General features: G+C 43.2%; 1 protein-coding gene across 1 annotated transcript in view; it reads left to right on the top strand.

The window, feature by feature from the left end:
- The window catches only part of fam184ab (family with sequence similarity 184 member Ab), a gene marked incomplete at both ends in the record, with an annotated part of 179,245 nt that overhangs the window by 97,960 nt on the left and 60,272 nt on the right, over positions 1-21,013 (top strand). The window contains 2 exons of the mRNA XM_084000346.1: positions 8,815-9,000; positions 20,309-20,431. Coding sequence (XP_083856472.1) covers positions 8,815-9,000; positions 20,309-20,431 — 309 coding nt within the window. The remainder of the gene's footprint in view (positions 1-8,814; positions 9,001-20,308; positions 20,432-21,013) is intronic.

Here is a 21,013-nt window from a genome sequence, read left to right as displayed (position 1 = left end):
TCAAAATTTTCGCGAGGCCGGATGTGCATGCCAAAATTTACGCGTTTTGGGGCATGTTAAAGCCCCCAAAAAGGCGATTTTAGGGAGAATATAATAATAATTAAAGCCGCAAGCGGCGATGATCGGGCCCTCGCGACTCCACGCCACCGTGGGGCCTGAGGCACGCGGGGGCTGTGGTGAGAAGGGAGAAAAACCCAGGCAGGAGCAAAAAAACGCAATATTTCATTCATCCACCAGGGGGCGGTAACCAGATGTAGGCAGATGAGCTCAGGGGCGGACCTTCATCACACACGTGAAGTTTCGAGCAAATCGGAAAAAGCATGAAGGAGTTATGATGAGTTGATGGTTCATCCACCAGGGGGCAGTAATGGGATGCATGCAGGTGTGTTCAGGGTCAGTCCCTCATCACACATGTGAAGTTTGGAGTGAATCGGACAAAGCATGAGGGAGTTATGAGCAGTTAATGGTTCATCCACTAGGGGGCAGTAATGGGATGCATGCAGGTGTGTTCAGGGTCAGTCCCTCATCACACATGTGAAGTTTGGAGTGAATCGGACAAAGCATGAGGGAGTTATGAGCAGTTAATGGTTCATCCACTAGGGGGCAGTAATGGGATGTGTGCAGGTGTGTTCAGGGTCAGTCCCTCATCACACATGTGAAGTTTCGTGGAAATCGGACAATGTTGATGTAAAATATGCCACTTCCTGTTTCCACTAGGGGGCAACATGAGTGAGATCGCCTATGAGCATATGGAGATGTTGAGGTCGTGACCCTGGACCTGTGTACCAATTTTCATGTTGATACGAGTTCATTAAAGCCATCATGAAGCCAAACGTATTTTAATGGCGAGGAATGGTGGCCGCGTCGCCACACGGACGCCATTACACGTAGCTTCACAGCGTTCATGATGTAGCTTCACCACCTTAGTCTGCATGTTTAAGAAGTGGAATGGAGTTGATGGGGTTAACTATGTGGCATCAGTACACATTAAGGTAAAACCTGGCCACTTCCTGTTACCACCGGGGGGCGCTATGAGTGACGTAGGAAATTAATATATCGGGACGTTCAGGGCGGAGCCATCATCATGTCCAGCAAGTTTGAAGCTGATCAGATAAAGTATGTGGGCGTTAGAGCTGTTGGAAGGTGAAATGGCGAGCAAACGAAAAGTCGCCAAAATCCTCAAGGCCCCAGAAGCCACGCCCTTTGACCTAGAGACCTGCGGAGCACAACTTTTGATCAGAGTGGCATCTCGGTGGTCTCTAGCCAATTTGAAGTCAATCGGACAAAATCTGTAGGAGAAGTTAGATCAAACAGGTCAAAAGTTCAAATCAAAATGGCCGACTTCCTGTTGTGATTTCACCATGACATTAAGAGGCTTTTTTGTGTGTCTTGCCATGTTCTATAAGCCCACCAAATTTCATGCGTCTAGGTGACACACAAAGGCGGGGCTGATGTTTTGAAATTTTCTAGGGGGCGCTATTTAGCCATTTGGCCACGCCCATTTCCAACGACTTTAAAATATCAAATTTTTCGCCAGTCCTGATGTGCATGCCAAAATTTACGCGTTTTGGGGCATGTTGAAGCCTCCAAAAATGCGATCCTTTTGAGAGAAAAAGAATGAAAGAAAGAAAGAAAGAAAGAATAATAATAAACATAGCAGAAACAATAGGGCTTTCGCTGGGCGACAGCAGTCGCCGCTCGGGCCCTAATTAAAGCCGCAAGCGGCTATGACGGGCCCTCGTTCCACGCCACTCGGCGTCCCCGCTACCCCCGGGCCGCTCTTCGAAACCCCCGCGCGCAACCGGACGTGGGCGGCTGCGTCGAGGGCGGTCCCCTCGTCGAACACGTGAAGTTTCGAGCAAATCGGACAACGTACGATGGAGTTACGGCAGGTTTACGGTTCGTCCACCAGGGGGCGGTAACGGGATGTGGGCCGTTGTGTTTGGGGTCGTGACCTCATCACACATGTGAAGTTTCGAGCTGATCGGACAATGTCGATGCAAAACACGACATTTCCTGTGTCCACAAGGGGGCGTCTTGAGCGAGCTAGCGTACGATCAAATGGAGGCGTAGAGGGCGGGCCTCTGATCATGTACTGAAATTTTGAAGTGACTACGATCAAGTATGTGGGCGTGGAAGGCAAACGTAATAGCATGGCGACTAAACGAGCTGTTGGCCAACTTTGTCGCCCCCTAGCAGCCACGCCGTTTGACGTAGAGAAAAGCTTTTAATAGTGTTTGACCAGCTTGGTCTCCTGATGATCTGTAGCGAATATGAAGTCAATCGGGCAAAATCCGTGGGAGGTGGCAGTTCACGATGGAGCGCTATTCCTGTCGCCTCCACAAGGGGGCCATTAGCCGTAGCGTCATAGTGTTCATGAAATACTTTCACCAACTTGTTCGGCATGTTTTAGAAGTGGAATGAAGTCGATGGGGTCAACGATGTATTTTTAATGAATTTTAGCGCACTTCCTGTTACCACCGGGGGGCGCTATGAGTGACGTAGGAAAATAATATGTCGGATCGTTCAGGGTCACGCCCTCATCATGTGCACCAAGTTTGAAGCAGCTGCGATCAAATCTGTGGGCGTGATAGCATTTAAACCTTTTTAGCTGACTCGTGGGACTTGGCCGTGCGCTAGCAGCCACGCCCTTTGAGCTACACACCTGCGGAGCACAAGCCGTAATCAGCTTGGTCTGGAGATGTTCTCTACCCAATTTGAAGTCAATCGGGCGAACTCCCTCGGACGAGTTCGTTTTGCGTCAAAGAAATGCTAACCAAAATGGCCGACTTCCTGTCGGGTTTAGGGCGTGGCTCCAATTCAATTTTTTGTATGTTTGGGTATGATACACGTGTGTGTCGAGTTTCGTATGTGTACGACAAAGTAAGCGAAATTTGTCTATGGAGAATTTCGGAAAAACTTCAAGGGGGCGCTATTGAGGCATTTAGCCACGCCCATGGGAAACGACTGTATCCGCTGAAAGAGCTCGCCATTCTTGACCTGTGGATGAAATTTCGTGAGGACACGACTTCGTTAAAGCCACGAAAAAGGCAAACGTAATTGGACGAAAAAAAATCGTCAGTCGCCGCGGCGGCACACGGACGCCGTTCGTCGTATCTTCACAGCGTTCATAATGTAGCTTCAGCAACTGGTTCTGCATGTATTAGAAGTGGAATGAAGTTGATCGGGTGAAGTATGGATTTTTAATGAATTTTTGTGTACTTCCTGTTACCACCGGGGGGCGCTATGAGCCAGACAGGAAGTCGATATATCAAAACGTTCAGGGAGGAGCCAACGTCATGTCCTTTGAATTTCAAGTGGCTACGACGAAGTATGTGCGCGTGAACGGCAAACGTAATTTAAATTGGGAAGATACACATTCGCCGCGGCGGCACACGGACGCCGTTGGTCGTGGGGTCAAAGTGTTCATGATGTAGCTTCGCCATCCGGGTCTGCATGTATTAGAAGTGGAATGAAGTCGATTTGGTCAATTATGTATTTTTAACGAATTTTTGTACGTTTCCCGTTACCACCGGGGGGCGCTATGAGCGACGTAGGCAAATAATATGTCGGATCGTTCAGGGTCTCTCCATAGATTTTTGCACCAAGATTGAAGCGTCTACGATCAAGTATGTGGGCATGAGAGCCGTTCGTATTTACATGGCGAGCACCGAAACAGTCGCCAAACTTCGGGGCACGCCAGAGGCCAAGCGCTTTGAGCTACAGACCTGCGGAGCACAAGATAAGCTCAGCTAGGTCTAACGATGTTCTCTACCCAATTTGGAGTCGATCGGGCGTAACCCCTCGGAGGAGTTCGTTTTGCGTAAACAAAGTTTGAAGCAAAATGGCCGACTTCCTGTTGGTTTTCGGATATGTCTGTAAAGCGATTTTTTGTAGATCTGTGGTTGATGAATATGTTTACCAAGTTTCGGACAAATCGGTGTCGCAGACCCTCATTCCCTATGCGCGGTCTAGGGGGCGCTGTGGTGCCATTTGGCCACGCCCACATGTGAGACCACCACTGAATCGCAATTTTCGGGCTTCCCCCCCTGCGTCGAAAGTTTCATCCGTTTCTCGGCTTGGGAAAGGGGTCGAAATCGCGTTCAAACGCGCGGAAGAATAATAATAATAAACATTACAATATCTGGGATATTTTGCGCCAGGTCTATGCAGTACTTGGTTACTTGCTTGCTTACTTGTTGTTACTCGTCGGCTGGCACATTGACTAATGTGCATGTCGAATTACAATAGGGTCCTCCCTGTGACGTTGTCACTGGCTCGGGCCCTAATAATAAACATAGCAGAAACAATAGGGCTTTCGCTGGGCGACAGCAGTCGCCGCTCGGGCCCTAATAAACATTACAATATCTGGGATATTTTGCGCCAGGTCTATGCAGTACTTGGTTACTTGCTTGCTTACTTGTTGTTACTCGCCGGCTGGCACGTTGATTTATGTGCATGTCGAATTACAATAGGGTCCTCCCTGTGACGTTGTCACTGGCTCGGGCCCTAACTATCCCCATGTGGTGTTTCTGGCGAGATTTGGCTAATTAAAAATGTTTTTTTTGGTTAAACCCATGCAATGAGGAAACAGCTGCTCCCCCCGATTAAACCTAAAGTTAAATGAGCTGCAGATTAGAGTTTGTTACTCAATATCCCAAGAAAAATCACTGTTTTCTGTGACCTTTGCCTGGATTGATGCAGCAGCAGCACCAGCCACCCAGTGACAAACCCTGTGCACTTGGTGTATTTGTTCTTCCCCGTCCACTTGTCCTCCTGTTACACAATATATGGAGCTTAGCAACAACTTAATCAGCAGGACCTCATCCCTCTTCCTCTGAGCCTCCTCCTCTGGATGTTATTAGTTCCTACATTTGACCACCTTTCTCATCTACTGTAGCCTATGTTTATTCCTGCTTTAGTAATGTATTAGAGCCTCTCTTTTGTGGCTCATCGCAGCCTATCAAGTCACTCTCTGAACTACCACTACCAAAAAAGTCAGTAAATATATATCCCAAAACCCCTTTAACAAACACTGGCTTGTTTATCTGTTTATCAGACCTGTTTGTCAAGCTGTGTTCAGGCTGCAAACATTAGCTTCCTAAGCTAACTAGCTTAATAGCTACAGTAGGAAGTGCTGCAAATGTCCTCAGCTAACTTAATATCTGCAGTAGCAGTAGAGTTGTCTCTTTTTTAGACTGCAAACATTAGCAGACTTAGCTAACTATAGTATATGCTGCATTCGAAACACCTTGGAACTTGGAGTCTACCAGTTGAAAACTCAGATTTCCAGAATAACCAAAAACATGGTTACATTTAAAGTGCCTCACGCAACTAAGGCATTAAAACATTACAAAGGGCAGAAAAACAATTAAAAAGAAGAATCTTTTTTAAAATAAGGAAACAGATCATTCAAAAATCCAAGATGAAAAAAAAACATGAATTTACGGTGTATATTTCATAACATTTGAATGTATTTCAACATGCATTTTCATCGATGATTGTAGGCTACCATTGACGGTGTGGTTCTGAACTCAACTGATTCTCTGAGAAGTCGGGGTAGATTTATTTTCTCTGACTTTCCCGAGTGGGAAAAATCTAAGTACTTACTTGTCTTGAACGCTACAGTTGTCCTGTCTGTTACCAACTACAGTACAGTACTACTACAGCAGTAACGTAGGCAAAATGTGGCATTATTCCCAAGGTCAATTTTTTTTTTTTTTTTTTTTTTTCAAAGGAGGTTAAATCGAAAGCAACTGGACTTAGTTATTTGTCTAGGAAGACGTTTCACCTCTCATCCAAGAGGCTTCATCAGTTCATGTACGCAGCTGACCAGGCTGGGACTGGTCCAACTATCTGGTGTGGAGACTCACTATTTAACCTCTTGTGTGGGCGTTTCACAAGGGTGATGATGTCACTGGTTCCCTTTTGTGCTCCAAGTGCCAACGACAGTAGTTGGAGTGACAGTCGTTGGTGGGAAGTTGGTTTCGACTTCGTTAGTGCCCTATTGTGTTCTAACGACAGTCGTTGGAGTCACTTGCCACTTGTGAACAGTAGTTGTTCTTTGAGGCTAGATTGTTGAGTCTCCTGGGAAGGGATGAAAGGGCAGCATTGTAAATTGGGGATAGGTGGTGTCTCAGACCTCCTCCCCTGTTGAGGGTTGGTTTTTCTACTTTTACAAAAATGGCTTCTTTAACTCCTCTTTCAAACCATCTGTCCTCTCTGTCTAGGATTTGGACATTGCTGTCCTCAAAGGAGTGGGCTTTCTCCTTGAGATGTAAATGAACAGCAGAGTCCAGTCCTGAGGAGTTTGCTCTCCTGTGTTGGGCCATGCGTTTATGCAGTGGTTGTTTTGTTTCTCCAATGTAGAGGTCTTTGCATTCCTCGTTGCATTGGACTGCATACACCAGATTGCTTTTGTGGGTGTGTGGTGTTCTGTCCTTGGGATGTACCAGTCTCTGTCTGAGTGTGTTGCTGGGTTTGAAATACACAGGGATACGGTGTTTGTTAAAGATCCTCCTGAGTTTTTCTGATACTCCAGACACATATGGAATGACTATGTTTTTTCTCTTGTTTTGTCTTTCTTTCTCAACCACTTTGCTGGTTTTCTTTCTGGAAGCAGCTGCAGTTTTCACAAAGGTCCAGTTAGGGTAACCACAAGTTGTGAGGGCGCCTCTCAGGTGCTTGTGTTCTGCCCCTTGGGCCTGTGAGCTGGTGGGCACGTTATCAGCTCTGTGTTGCAAAGTTCTGATAACACCAAGCTTATGTTCCAGAGGGTGGTGAGAGTCGAAAAGTAGATATTGGTCTGTATGTGTGGGTTTTCTGTATACCCCAATGTGGAGGCTCCTGTCCTTTTTCATATGGACGTCACAATCTAAGAAAGGCAGACTATTGTCCTTGACATCCTCTCTGGTGAACTTGATGTTTTTGTCCACTGAGTTAATGTGTTCGGTAAAAGCTTGCACTTCTTTGGTTTTGATTTTAACCCATGTGTCGTCCACATACCTGAACCAGTGGCTCGGTGTTGTTCCTTCAAAGGAGTTTAAAGCCTTGTTCTCTACCTCCTCCATGTACAGATTTGCCACAATAGGGGATACTGGTGAACCCATGGCACAGCCGTGTTTTTGTCTGTAAAATTTGCCGTTGAACTGGAAGTATGTGGTGTTCAGGCATAAATCCAGAAGCTGGCAAATATGTTCGGGTTTGAGTTTTGTTCGGTTTTGCAGGGAGTTGTCTTGTGTGAGTCTTTCCCTTACTGTGGCCGAAGCCTCCATAGTTGGAATACAGGTAAAAAGAGAAGTCACATCGTAGGATACCATAGTGTCATCTGGTTCCATTTGTATGTCCCGGACTTTACCCACAAAGTCTATAGAGTTTTGGATGTGGTGTGGGGTGTTCCCCACCAAAGGAGCCAAGATATTGGCTACGTGTTTGGCTATGTTGTAAGTGACCGAGTTTATGCTGCTGACGATGGGCCTGAGCGGGGACCCTTCTTTATGGATTTTGGGGAGTCCATATAGGCATGGGATTGAATCCTGGGGATAAAGCCGGTAGTATTGTGTTTTGTCAATGACCCCTTCTTTTTGTAATTGTTGTAGACATTCTATCACCTTCTTTTTATAGCCACTGGTCGGGTCTCGTTTCAGAGTTTCATAAGTGTTAAAGTCGCTGAGTAGTGTAGATATCTTAGCCTGGTAGTCAGTTGTATTGAGCACAACTGTGCATCTACCTACCCGAAACCAACTTCCCACCAACGACTGTCACTCCAACTACTGTCGTTGGCACTTGGAGCACAAAAGGGAACCAGTGACATCATCACCCTTGTGAAACGCCCACACAAGAGGTTAAATAGTGAGTCTCCACACCAGATAGTTGGACCAGTCCCAGCCTGGTCAGCTGCGTACATGAACTGATGAAGCCTCTTGGATGAGAGGTGAAACGTCTTCCTAGACAAATAACTAAGTCCAGTTGCTTTCGATTTAACCTCCTTTGAAATACTATGACCTGGACAAATGAGAATATGCACCGGCTTATCCCAAGGTCAAGAGTTAGTATATCATTAATATTTAGATTAGTTTGATGTTAGTGTACCAGAGGTCAGGCTAATGTTTGTAGCCTTTTATCCGACTTCTGTTTTGTTTGTTTTTTAATCAGAATGTGGAAAGTTAAAGCCAAGGTTATCTTATAGCACTTGATATGAAAAATAAAAGACAGCTTTTAAAACCTTCATCAGGACCTAAATTTCATATTATTTGAACAAAACTCTTTGCAGTAATGCAGTGTTTGTATCATTAGTGTTTGATGCATATTTTAGCATCATGTAAGTGCTGGTTTCTCTCTGTGTGAAATCAAAGACCCGTTGTTTCAGAAATAATTTGAGAATAATTTCCGGAGCTAAATCTGCAGCGTGGTCCATCATCTTGACTGACGTAGCAACAGTAACTAAGAGGGTCGGAGCCGAGCTAAAGGTCACCTCGCTGTCTGCATCTGTCTCCGCTGATGCCGAAGACAGAAACTGACAAACACCAACTCCTCTCTAGAATCATAATGACGAACAGCTTATGTTGCTAACTGTTGATCACAGGCTCCATAGCAACGTGATCAATAATAACCCCATTATCAATAACACCCAGATGGATCGATCGTGCAGTGGGTTGTTAGTGTTAGCAGGAAAAACAAATTGAGTCTGAAGCGTTGGAGGACGAGAGACAGAGTGCAGTGTAAACTCTGGCTGAAATAATACAGCATATGGTGTGAGTGTGTTTGTGTGTCTGTATTGTCTATTTAAACTGATGTGTTTATTGTGTTACTCAGACGCTGCACGAGGAGAAGGTTTCCCACGACAAGGACATGAACACCATCCGAGCTCGGTACGAGGACGAGACCAGCCAGATGAAGGAGAACCAGGCCCGCGCTCTGGACGAAGTCGCCAAGAAGCACAGAGTGACCCTGGAAAACGCTCTCAACAGCGCCGAGAAGGAGAAGAACCGCATGCTGGCTGTGAGTGCACACACACACACACACACACACACACACACACACACACACACACACACACACACACACACACACACACACACACACACACACACACACACACACACACACACACAGACACACACACACACACACACACACATACAGTACACCATAAAGATGTTGCTCCAGCTTCAATGGAAAAACAAAAGGAAACCTATGGATGGAAACAAGATGAGATGAGATGTGATGAGATGTGCGAGTTCACTCTGCACAACGAACAGAAAACACAAGATTCATTTTCAGATCGCTGCGTCTTGTGTAATCAGCGTTTATTGCTCAGAGCCAGAGAAAAAAATGAAAATGAACAGCTGTATGTTTTAATTGATACTGCGTCGTCAGGCTCAGGGGCTCATCTCAAGCCATAAAGACGCCGTCCTTGGGACGTTTGTTTTCTGCAGCTCGGTGGGTGAGACGCTGCACATCAGAGTGAATCTAGTACATTTTTGTCCTTTAAATTTCCATTTTGTCCAATTCTACACTTTGAATCTATAGAAATGCACTCGTTTTTTTGTATTGACGACACGTTTTCACCCACTTCTTTCACTTTTCCCTCGCTGCGAATCTGCAGGTCGTTGTAATGAATCCCGATATCAACTGATATAAAATCTATCAGTGTGATATTCGGTGTTGACTCAGTTGAAATCCAAGCTGCCGTCTCTGTCAGTCTCTCTCTCTCTCTGCCTGCCAAAAGATTTGGACCTGTCACAGTGTGTTGATGTAATATTTGTCAATAAAGGAGCGGTGAGTATGAGTGACAGGCGTCCCGTGTCGTCCACATATGCTCTGGTTTCACACTCCGCCTCACACACTGGCGTTAAGAATATCAGCTACCTACTGTACTGTACCACTGTTTTATAGACAACAGCTCTCGTTTTACTTCCCCAGAGACAAACTATGAGCTGGTCGAGGGATTTCAACAAGTCACCAGTCACACGCCTGCCTCTCTAACCTCCCAGCTAATTCTACATTGTTCACTGATTGCACCATCTGCTACGAGAGCCGGAGCCTCCCTCACTACTCACTATACTTACTCAACTCCGTTTGCCTCCAGACTCTGAACTGTGAATTTGTTGTGTCTCACAAAGTTCGGAGCACTGTTTCCAAAAAGCTTTTTTCTTTCTTGACACGAACAAAATTATGGAAGGAGGCGCAGGATACCGAGTTTGGCACCCAATTAATTTGGCATTGGAATACAGACGATTTCCTGCTCAGTCTTACCTCTGTAACACATTTTCTCTCTCTCTCTCTGTCTATAAAAAAATACCTTCCTACCAACAGCTTTGGCTGTAAAAGTTGGTACAACAACAAAGTTTAGACTCAACACTTTTGTGCCTCTCCCATGAAGGATAAACTAGATTTTTATGCAGATTTTAGATGGTAGCATTAGAGCAAAGCTGTACTTGTTGTATTCCCTTTATTATAGGCAACATACTGTAGAGCTACTTTCTTTAAGATAAGATGCAACAATATATTTTCCTCTTTGTATCCTATTTATTTTCTTTAAAGCAGAAGTAAGTGATATATTTGTGTTAATATAAGTCTTAAATAGTTATATCTTCCGACAGCAATCACTTACATAGAGTGTTTGGACGGGAACACGGGTCTCTCAGTCCCTCTGCTCTGCTCTGAGCCGAAGAGAAAACATTTATCGTATCCTACAGTTTTTATCCAATGAGGAGAGAGAACGGCATGCAGGGCTGTGTGTGCAGCCAAGGGACGCCGTGGATGTGGCGACGTAGGGACGAGGACTGTTATGGTGCGTTCAAGGAAACTCGTATTTCTCCGACCGTGAAGTCGTACCAGTTCAATCTGGTACGAGTTCACCGGTCGGAAGTTACGAGTGGCCGTTATAGTGACTTTCACCGGTAAAACAGGTCGGAAAAACACGAGTGGGTTGCCTGGAACGCTACAAAGTCGTAAGTTGTGACTTGAAGCTGTAATTTACGATTTCAAAAGCCTGCCTGGAACGCAGCATTAGCGAAAACGACCGGACCACTTACTTCTGCTTTAACTAAGTTATTTTCCTCTGGAGCGGCCTGGCCGAATAATTTCCTTCGGGATGAATAAAGTTCTATCTATCTATCTATCTATCTATCTATCTATCTATCTATCTATCTATCTATCTATCTATCTATCTATCTATCTATCTATCTATCTATCTATCTATCTATCTATCTATCTATCTATCTATCCATCTATCTATCTATCTATCTATCCATCTATCTATCTAGAGGCATCTTTAAAACAGATATTGGGTATTGGATATTTCACATCAAGGACTCCTAAACAGTTTGATCAGGTTTAGTCTCAGCATCGTTTTTTAGATGTTTTATTACAGCCGTGACACAAAGAGTCAAACTTTCTGTCACTGTTTTGCTATAGTGAGATTTGAGATGCACTGATATCGACAATATGCCGGTTTGATGTATGTGTAATAGTTAGTTCAGTGCAGTTTGTTCAAGTGTCACAAGGATAGATCTGAGAGTCTTCAGATGATTAATGTGGCCAAAGCCGCAATAAACTTTTAATAAAAGCCTCAAGCAGTTATGCAACCATGTGAGGAGTTCAGAAGAATCTGCAGTGGTGCAACACGAGCCAAAAAAAAGTTGGGAACCACTGGTTTAATATTTAATAACATGTTATATTGTGTAATATTTAGTTTTTTAACTAGTTGCTAGTCATTTTAGTAGCATAAAGTGCAATGTTTCACTCTCTAGGTAGTTGAATATTAGTGTAATGTAGGATAAAATGGCAAAACATCCACCTTAGTGTTGCACTTTAATGTAGGAACAGAGGTACTTGGTTCTTCCCACTGTTTGTTATTAAATCCGTGGCAGAGCATCAGGTTAATTTCCTTATATCTAACAGAGAAACAGAGAGATAAAATGAGACTGGCAGCAGTTATAACCTGGAAGGATTTAACAGCAGGATATGAGAAAAAAAAAACAAGATTAAAATGTTTTTTGAAGATGGAGACAGTTTTTTTTTTTTTTTTTCGGGGATCAACATGTGCCCACGTCCTTTATCAACGTCAACAGGTGCAAATCCAGAGGCGACGTCCAGGTCTGATGTGTCTAATCAGTGAACAAGCAAAGCAGCTCCTTTAACACACTGCAGACAGGTTTATGATCTCATATAAAAGACCACACATTGACACTGCAGCATAAAACCTAGCACAACATTGTACGTAGGCCTGACAGGTGACACAAGATAACTGCAAAACACACACACATACACACACACACACACACACAGAGTATCTGCAGAGGTTGTCTTCAGACTAAAATACATCAGAAGCGGCTGGAAGAGTGACTAAGACTCTGGCAACCTCAAAAGGAGGAAAACGCAACCTACTGACGTGGGAGCACATTTATATTTGTCACCTATAAATGTCATCTAGGACACCACTGAGCTCACGTCGCCTCGGCAGCTCCCGACACACACACACACACACACACACACACACACACACACACACACACACACACACACACACACACACACACACACACACACACACACACACACACACACAGATTATGTTGCCACAAAAAAAAAGATCAGAAACCAGACAAATAAAAATAAATTGTCAATGAAGAGAAAGTTTCAACATGTGGCAGCTGGTGAGTCACACACACACACATACACACACACAGGTGACACCAGCATGTTGACACTCTGATGAGCTATTTTCGGTGTCGTGCTAAAAACTGCTACTCGCCCACGTTCAACACATTCAAACCTACACATGGCAGCTGTAGTGCAGCATTGTACAGGAGACAATAAAGAACTAATTAGATTAAAGGGATAGCTCAACATCTTCAATCAAACGTCAAATAAAAGATGTTTTAAAACCCACAGATGGGTTCGATCTCTAAGATCTACAGTAAAATATCTGCACATTCACAGTGTGTTTCCGCACTTTCCTCACATGTAGGTAGCGTGTTAAAGGGATAGTTCAACATGTTGGCAAATTGGCCCATTGCCATACTGTAATCCCTATAGTCATAGCAGTAGCAGCAGTAGAGCTACGGAGGCTAATGGGATTTCTTGGTTTCCCTCATCAAACTCATCAAATACACAATCCAACAACTCCAAAACGCTCTGGTGGACAAGTTGTGACCTGCACATTCACCACGCTATGAGATAATAACAGAACGTTATGAGACAAGAGTTGTTTTAGAGGTAAATTCATACAAAACCGCAGATGCGCAGTTTTTCGGCAAGCAGTCTCTGCGTTAGCCTCGAAAACAACTCCATCTCAGTATTTGATGAGGGAAACCAAGAAATCCCATGAGCCTCCGTAGCGTAGCTCTGGGCAGCTCACGGCTCTGCTCCGACGTTCTAAAAACAGCTTGCACCGGCAATTAAAGGTAACGAACCTACTGCTTTGACTATAGGGATTATGGCAATGGGCCAATTTGCCAACATGTTGAACTATCCCTTTAACGCGCTACCTACATGTGAGGAAAGGGCGTAAACACACTGTGAATGTGCAGCAGATATTTTAGATCTTAGAGCTCGAACCCATCTGTGGGGTTTTAAAACATTTTTTATTTGACGTTTATCTCCCCAAAATCTGGAAATTAAATCTGGAGGAAGGTGTGGAGTTTCTGACATTTAAAAGGGAGTGCAGGACCTTTTAATGCTTTAAATTCGCCGTCCAGCTCGTAAACGCTGACGACATTTATTATGACACATAAAACTGCAACCGGAGAGAATCAAGTGGAGGGAAGTAATCAAAATTAGGACAAAATGATGCGATGGAGGAGGAGGAGGGAGTGAGAGGGAGTGTTGGCCGGTGTACGTGACTCCAGCAGCAGCCTGTGTGTGTGTGTGTGTGTGTTTCTAAAACTTCCAGCATAAATATTTCACTGCTACTTACTTAGCACAGAGTGTGTCGGCTCTAACGGGCCTTAAGCTCATACATACAGTATACAGCCACTTCTTCGATGGCGCTTTTACGCTGCTTGTCTACTGCATATTCTATGGTGTACATATATATTTTTACTCCATTACCTCATTTTTTCACTTAATTTTTTTTAGCTCTTTGGAGGAACATGAAAATTTCTGTTCGGGAGCTTTATCCTCCATCCTTGAGCTAAAATCAGATCAATTTAGTAGCAACTGTGAGTTACTGATTCATATCGTCATCATCATCATCAGGATGTTTTGACCTAGAAATTCAAAAAGGCCTCGATGATTTCATAAAGAAACACATCCTAGAGGCGTATAACCCTTGTTAAATGCAATATATTTTTAATAATCAATGGACCAGTTTTGTAAAAGTAAAAGAAGTTCTATAATCTCATGTAGAAGTTTTCTCAGATCTCTACCTGCCAACACCCGGGACTCTCCTTTATAATCCTGTTGTTGTTAAGTTGTTAACTTTAAATTTATGCTTATATGATGTCAATCTAATGATGATATTAACCGATGTATTATGGAGTCTTGCTCTGTGTTTATTATTTAGCTATATCATTAATTTGTCTACTTTTATTTTGAGGCTGCAGTCTTTTGTTTTGTTGTTGAGTCAGTTATATTATGAGGATTAAGTGACTTTACATGACATTTATATTCAGAGAGACAGAGAATTGATCGAAAAGCAAAATAAACAAAAGTAAAACATAAGAAAGATGACATTACAACACAATTATGCATATAATATCACATCTACATGATTGTTGTGTTCCTGTACCAGTGCAAGGTGTCGACTTTTTCAATTGTGTTGATCAGAATTAGAATTAAAATGTAGCAGCCAGTTTACTCAGGAGGGAACCTGCTGGAAACATTTGTTTTTTTGGCACAGGACTTCCTCATTTGTTGTTTTTTTTTTAAAATGGTGGTGGTGAAAAAAACATCAGTCATGTCAAAATCTCTCATAGGGTGTTCAACTAGGTTTAGAAATGGTGACAGTGAAGGCTGTGATGGCGGTGGTTTGATTCCCAGCTCCTCTAGTGTTGAATTTTCCTTGGCAAGATACTGAATCCCAAATTACTCCCTGATGTACAATTCTGGTGTATATTCTATGTACAGTATGTAGAAATAATTGGTGTGTGAGTGGTTGATAATGTTACAGAAGTGCTGTTGCAGTGCTTCACCATTTTCACACTCATCAAACCTCATGTATTTCCACTTATCTTTCAGGTTTCCCCTTTAAATTTGCCATCCATCAGTTTATACTGTAATGCACTGGGATGAAATGAGATAAACTAAATTAAATAATAAGAAATATAAAAAAAAGTAATACTAAAAGAAGATATCCCTGCTGCTAAACCAGATGTGATTACAGGATAGTGTAGTATAACATAATAAAAGCTCCAACAGAATCTACTCCTCTGCCTGACATCGAGACCCAAACACCCAAATATTCATGTCAGGGCGACTCTGCATCCGATACCAGACTCTGAAATTGCCCCCTAGAATTACAACCCGGGCCCTGGGACCCGGTTTAATGAGCCCGAGGTCTGGCTGTTTCCGAGCCGCAGCCTCCCTCCACCACTAATTTGAATGCAGGCGAGTGCAGGCGTACAGTCAGTGCCACCAGCCCCCGAAATAGCCTTGTGATGATGCCTAATCTCCGCAGAGTCCCTTTATTCTCAGTCACACGCCGCCATGCGAAGTGATCAAGTATTCTCTTGCATCAAAGTTGCATAATGAGGACTTGTTTTTAAACCGAGCCGATCAGAGCTGACGGCTACATTAAGAAAAGACCGTCGTGCATTTCCATAGTTATTAGATATGTGCTGAGCTCCATACGCAGGATTTCTTCCTCCTCCTCGACGACGACCCTGTGCAATATCTGCGGCCTTGTATTTCCTCATCTGCACTGTAATTCACCATTGTCATATGGTTACGCCGCCCGTCGGTGTTGGTGCATGGTTTTATATCTTTTTCTGCTAAATCACAATGGGGAAAAATCCGATCCCACTTTTATAAGGTGGAGTTAATCATCTTTTTTCTCTCGTCACCTCCGTTCTTTCATCACTTTAAATTATAATGAGTTGTCTGTGAGAAGGGGCCGGCTCTGGAATTTAAATGAACAGGTCGACTCTCTACCTCGGTCTCGCCCTCTAAATGGAGCCGCGCCGCCGGTGTGACATGAATCCTGATGCGCGTCGTATTAGATCACTGCCCTGTCTGACTTTGTCTCCCCCCTGTCCCCCCCCCTCCCCTCCACACTGCCACCACTGACCGCTGGCCAGATGATTTCCCTCTATATTGAGATTGATTTTCATGATTGCCTGTATTTCACAGATGGGGTTTAAGTGTCTGGTCTGGTGCGCTGGTGAATTACTTCTTCTTTTTTTTTTTTTTTATTACAGTGTGATAGATAGATAGAAGAAGGTGCCACTAAAGTTGAGAACTTGCTAAATTCACCTTTTCTGAATGAACACTGATAAAAATAGAAATAAAACATCACCCAGCAAATGGAAATTTAAGAAAACATAATGCACATTTCAGTGACACATCTAAGCACTTTATTCCTTTTTTGTCTCAACTTATTTACTTCACATATTTATTGTTAAAGGTCCATATTTACGCATTTGTCTCAGTGTAGTTTCGCATCTCCTCTCTCTGGAGCTCTAGTAACAAGTGGTCAGTGTCAGCCAATCAGAAGAAAGAAGGCTTTGAGCCGCTTTTCTGATTGGCTGACTGTTTTCTGAGAGATTCAATAAAAGTAGAGCAGATTTCACATAAAACACTCAGTGAAACTCAATCCTGCAAGTGTTGGATGGTGGGTTCAGGTGGTGAGGGGGCAGGGCTTGGTTGTGACATCACAGAGTCACAGGAAGTCCTGAACGCTGGTTTTAAGGCTCAGTTTCTGAATACAGGCTGTGTGCATTTTCTCTGTGGACTGAGGCTTTGATACTTTCACAGTATTTCAAAGCTATGCTGATCTTTAATCAAAGAGGACAATGAAACTGTCACATTTTACAATATGGTACCTTTAAAACAAACTAGATAGCGTCAGAAGTTTCTTTACTTTGAGGACAAAGTGTTCAGAGTTGGATTAATCAACCTTTGTCCGTTGACTTTGTTTAAAACGACGGTGTTTAAAGTGAAAAGCTGCTGTCCATACTGATAAACCCACAGAGATTCATCACCCACCCAGACAGCTCCTCTCAGCTCTGTCTGCTCATTGTTTCCGTTTTTTTTTTACGGTGGCCACAACTGTTTTGGCCGACTCTCCTCACTCTCATTAGTCTTGTTTCCAGTGGCAGCAGGCAGCTGTTTCCAGCATAATGTACCCACAGAACGCTACCTGCCAAACGCCCAACAGAAACAGGAACACAAAGCAGAGAAACAGGCAGGTACTTTACTCTCTCCGGAGTTAATGGAGACCAAATCAGAGCTAAAAAGGAGACACTATTAATCTCTCATTAATCAACTGGACACGAGCTGCGCTGCAGATGAATGCTAATGTTCCTCTGGTGTCTGGGCCCGGAAGTGTGTGAACAGTCGGGCTGTCAAACTTCCCAAATGAGATTAAAATTTCTAATGCTTCTTAGGTTAAATATTAAAATTATATTCAAATTTTTAATGTGTTTTTTTTAGCTCATTATATACACCTATACAAGCTTATTATTACGTCCCGTGTCCACTAAAGGGCATTCCAACCAAATAACTTAAGTTTTACCAACTCAAGATGAAACTTCAAGAAGGGAAATCGAAATATTATAAGAAGTAGTACAACTGATCACAGTTGATCCGTGATCGGTACATAAGTGGTCCGCGGATCGATCGATAAAAAGAAAAAAAGAATGTGTGCGTGTAGTGTATTAACACGTAGGCCACCGCCCTAGTTGAATAAACAGGCAATTAAAAAGAACTCTGCTCGTAAATTTAAAGCTGCAGCTCTACATCGTGCACAACAACAACTACATTTTTTGTTTTATCAACATGTTTACAACCCAGAACGTTGCAACGCACAACATTAATTTGCGTCGTTGCGGAAGGCATACATTTGAACATCAGTTTTCACCTTCGAATCTCGAAGCTCTCATTTTGAAAATAATTTGTATTCTGTTTGAATAGCAAAGTTCGATCTGACAGCCCTAGTGAACAAGAAACATCTTCACTGAAACCTTCACCGGGTCAAGTGATGCTACTTAATTGTCGTCTCTACAGTTTGTTCTGCTTCAAGCGAGTGATCAAAAACATCAAGCGATGCAGCTTTAAGTAGCTCAGTTACCAGTGGTTGCATCCACACAATAAAAGTTAACACAGCAGGTAGAACAAAGCACCGAGTTGGTGACTGCCCCCTGGAACAGCATGTGTGAATAGAAGACAGTTGCTTGAAGACAGTTAGTAGTGTCCGTATTTTCTGCCCAAAAGCCCATTTTAACCATTCGATTTTACGAGCCAGCAGCGAATAGTCTGAGAAAAAGACTCTGCAGGGTCCTGTGGGAGATGGAGGCTCCAGGCAAACTGTGGATGGGAGAGATCCCTGCTGCAGCGTTGGGGTTATTTTGTGCAGAATCGGCAGGCTCAGGCCCAGTCTTGGCTTTTTTTTTATAGGGTTGCATCAGGACATTGAGCCTGATGCAAGCAACCACAGAGTGAGAGGGAGAAGGAGGGAGAAAGGGAGACAGTAGGGGAAGGAAAGCACTGAGGAGTGAGCGTTCGAGCAGTTTCAAGTCCCTTTTTAGTGCAATTTGGTCCAAAGAATCACAGATTGTCACGTCAGTAGTCATTTGTTTTTTTTAGCGACAAAAGCTACAGTCCTCAGAGAAACTTTCCTCACTCTTTGACCTCCGAGGCAGCGACTGAATTACAGCATGTCATGAAGCATCACACATGAATTACTATGATTTCCAACCTCTCTTTCTTCTTCCTCCATTCAGATCAATCCCTGTGTAGTCCCCATTCAATTTTATAGAACTGTGTCACACCAGTCAATACACTGGATGTTTTTTTGTTTTTTTAAAGCATTACAAACTCCATCCTCCTGTCCTGTGTAATGAATAACAGTGGCGAATTTTATTTGACATTACAGCAATTTCCATCAGCTCTAATTGTCCTTGGGAAGTAGCAATCATCGCCACTCTGTAACAGAAATCGTTCCCCATTCATCAGAAGCCATAATAAGCATTATTAAGCTTACAATGCGAGAGCTCTTTCTCTTCTTCTTCTGTCAAGGACTATGAAATTGTTGGAAGTTTTTTCATTTTTTTTATTTTAGAAATGTGTACAGATGAATACAGTGTATGTAATGTCAAACAAAGAGGAGAGAGAATCTGGATCTGCAGCAAAATACGGCATGGGGGGGGGTTTGAGTTGTGTTTGGACAAGTGCGGTGCTGCTGTCAGAGTCGATGTCTATCTTTACTGCTTCACTGCTTGGCTGTCGACTCTTGGTATTGACTGTGTGTTGAATTGAAATGATGGAAAAAGCAATATTGAAACCATTTGCTTTCATTGTGAAACATACCATAACCATAAAATGTATTGATTGACATGTTTAACAAGATTACAACCCGCCCATTCAGCAGCTACTTCTTCCCAACAATACAGTGACTCGGTATCGGAAAATGACAAATTGTAGCTAGCTGGTTAGCATGCTAACTTCAGTAAAAGGAAAAAAAAGTGGTAGAAAAAGAAGAGTTATCAATTATGTTGGTTATTGAATAAAGGGTTAAGTTAAGTTTGATGCTGAACTTGAACAAACAGGTGTTAAGGAATGTGGTATTAGTGTCTGTCCCTTTAAATGCAAATTGAATGAATTTGAACAGCTCGTAAAACCACATGGATTTCCACCTAGAGAGCCTGAAAATTACAGATTTTTTTTCTCGATTCTCACATTTTGGGGGCCGGAAGGCAAGACAAACCCCCAAAAATATGTTAAAGAGCTTTCAAAAAGTGATATTTTCATAATATGTCCCCGTAATGCTAACGTTAGCAATGTAGCAATATCAAAAACTTACAAAAAGTTCTTCATGAAGTCATTAATTGTTCTTTAAAATGCTGCTCATGATGTTTTGCCACATCGGTTCACATCAGTTTCACACCTCTGTCTCTGTCAGATATTCTATTACCTGGATGACTGAGAATCTTTGCAGATGTAAAAACACAGTGAACATTAATGAACGCCCCCCCCCACCCCCATGGCCCCTCCCCTGAGCTTCCAATAAAACATTCACAGCTTTACTGACCTAGAAAACATTTTCACTTCTATGAGAAACCACCGATCCGGGGCGAAGAAGCTCTTTTGTTTACCACTCGCTCGTATTGGCATTGATCAGTGTTTGTGTGATCGGTTCCCGCAGGAGCTGGAGCAGCAGTTTGAGAGGGAGCGGCTCTCGCTGGAGGAGCACAAGACGCTTCTCAGGCAGCAGCTGGACGAGCTGAGGGAGGAGCTGACCTCCAAACTCACCGCAGCCGACGAGGAGGTAGGAGAGACACAACTTCACATCTGCGACTGGCTCTTGTTGCATTCAGGTCCAGTCAGTAAAAAGAAAATAGCTTGAAGGTTACAAACTGTTGCACGTTTAAAGACTGTCTTTGGTTGTTTTTGCTTCCTTATCAAATGTTTATTAGCTAAGCCACAGTCAATCAAGTTCATTCATGACAAACAGGATGAAGTGCACACGCATCTAAAAAAATAAAATAAAAATACAACAACTGAACGAACCCACGAGTCAGACAAAGGATCCACACGCTGCTCTGATGTCCTCCAGCGAGTTTAATCCAACAGAGAAACGTTTCGATCAAACAGACTCGTCGTCAAATAGAGTCAGTCAGGATTGTGTTGTATTTGTCTGACAACGATCGAAAACATCGCTCTGTTGGATTCAATTTGCCGGGAGCTGACGGCACAAAAAGTTCAGCAGCCTTCAGTGAGGAAAGGAATAGTTGACAAGGTCGAGAATGAAAACCCCATGGGTCCATTTAGTCCTTACTTATCAACAGATGTCTTTCATTAAAGTAAATTTTAGATATTTATAGTTTTCTCAAAACTTTAAGAAGTTGTT

Source organism: Trachurus trachurus (assembly GCF_905171665.1).
Source record: "Trachurus trachurus genome assembly, chromosome: 24".
Lineage (NCBI taxonomy): Eukaryota > Metazoa > Chordata > Actinopteri > Carangiformes > Carangidae > Trachurus > Trachurus trachurus.
Note: the sequence above shows the minus strand (reverse complement) of the source record. Positions and strands in the feature narration are given on the sequence as shown.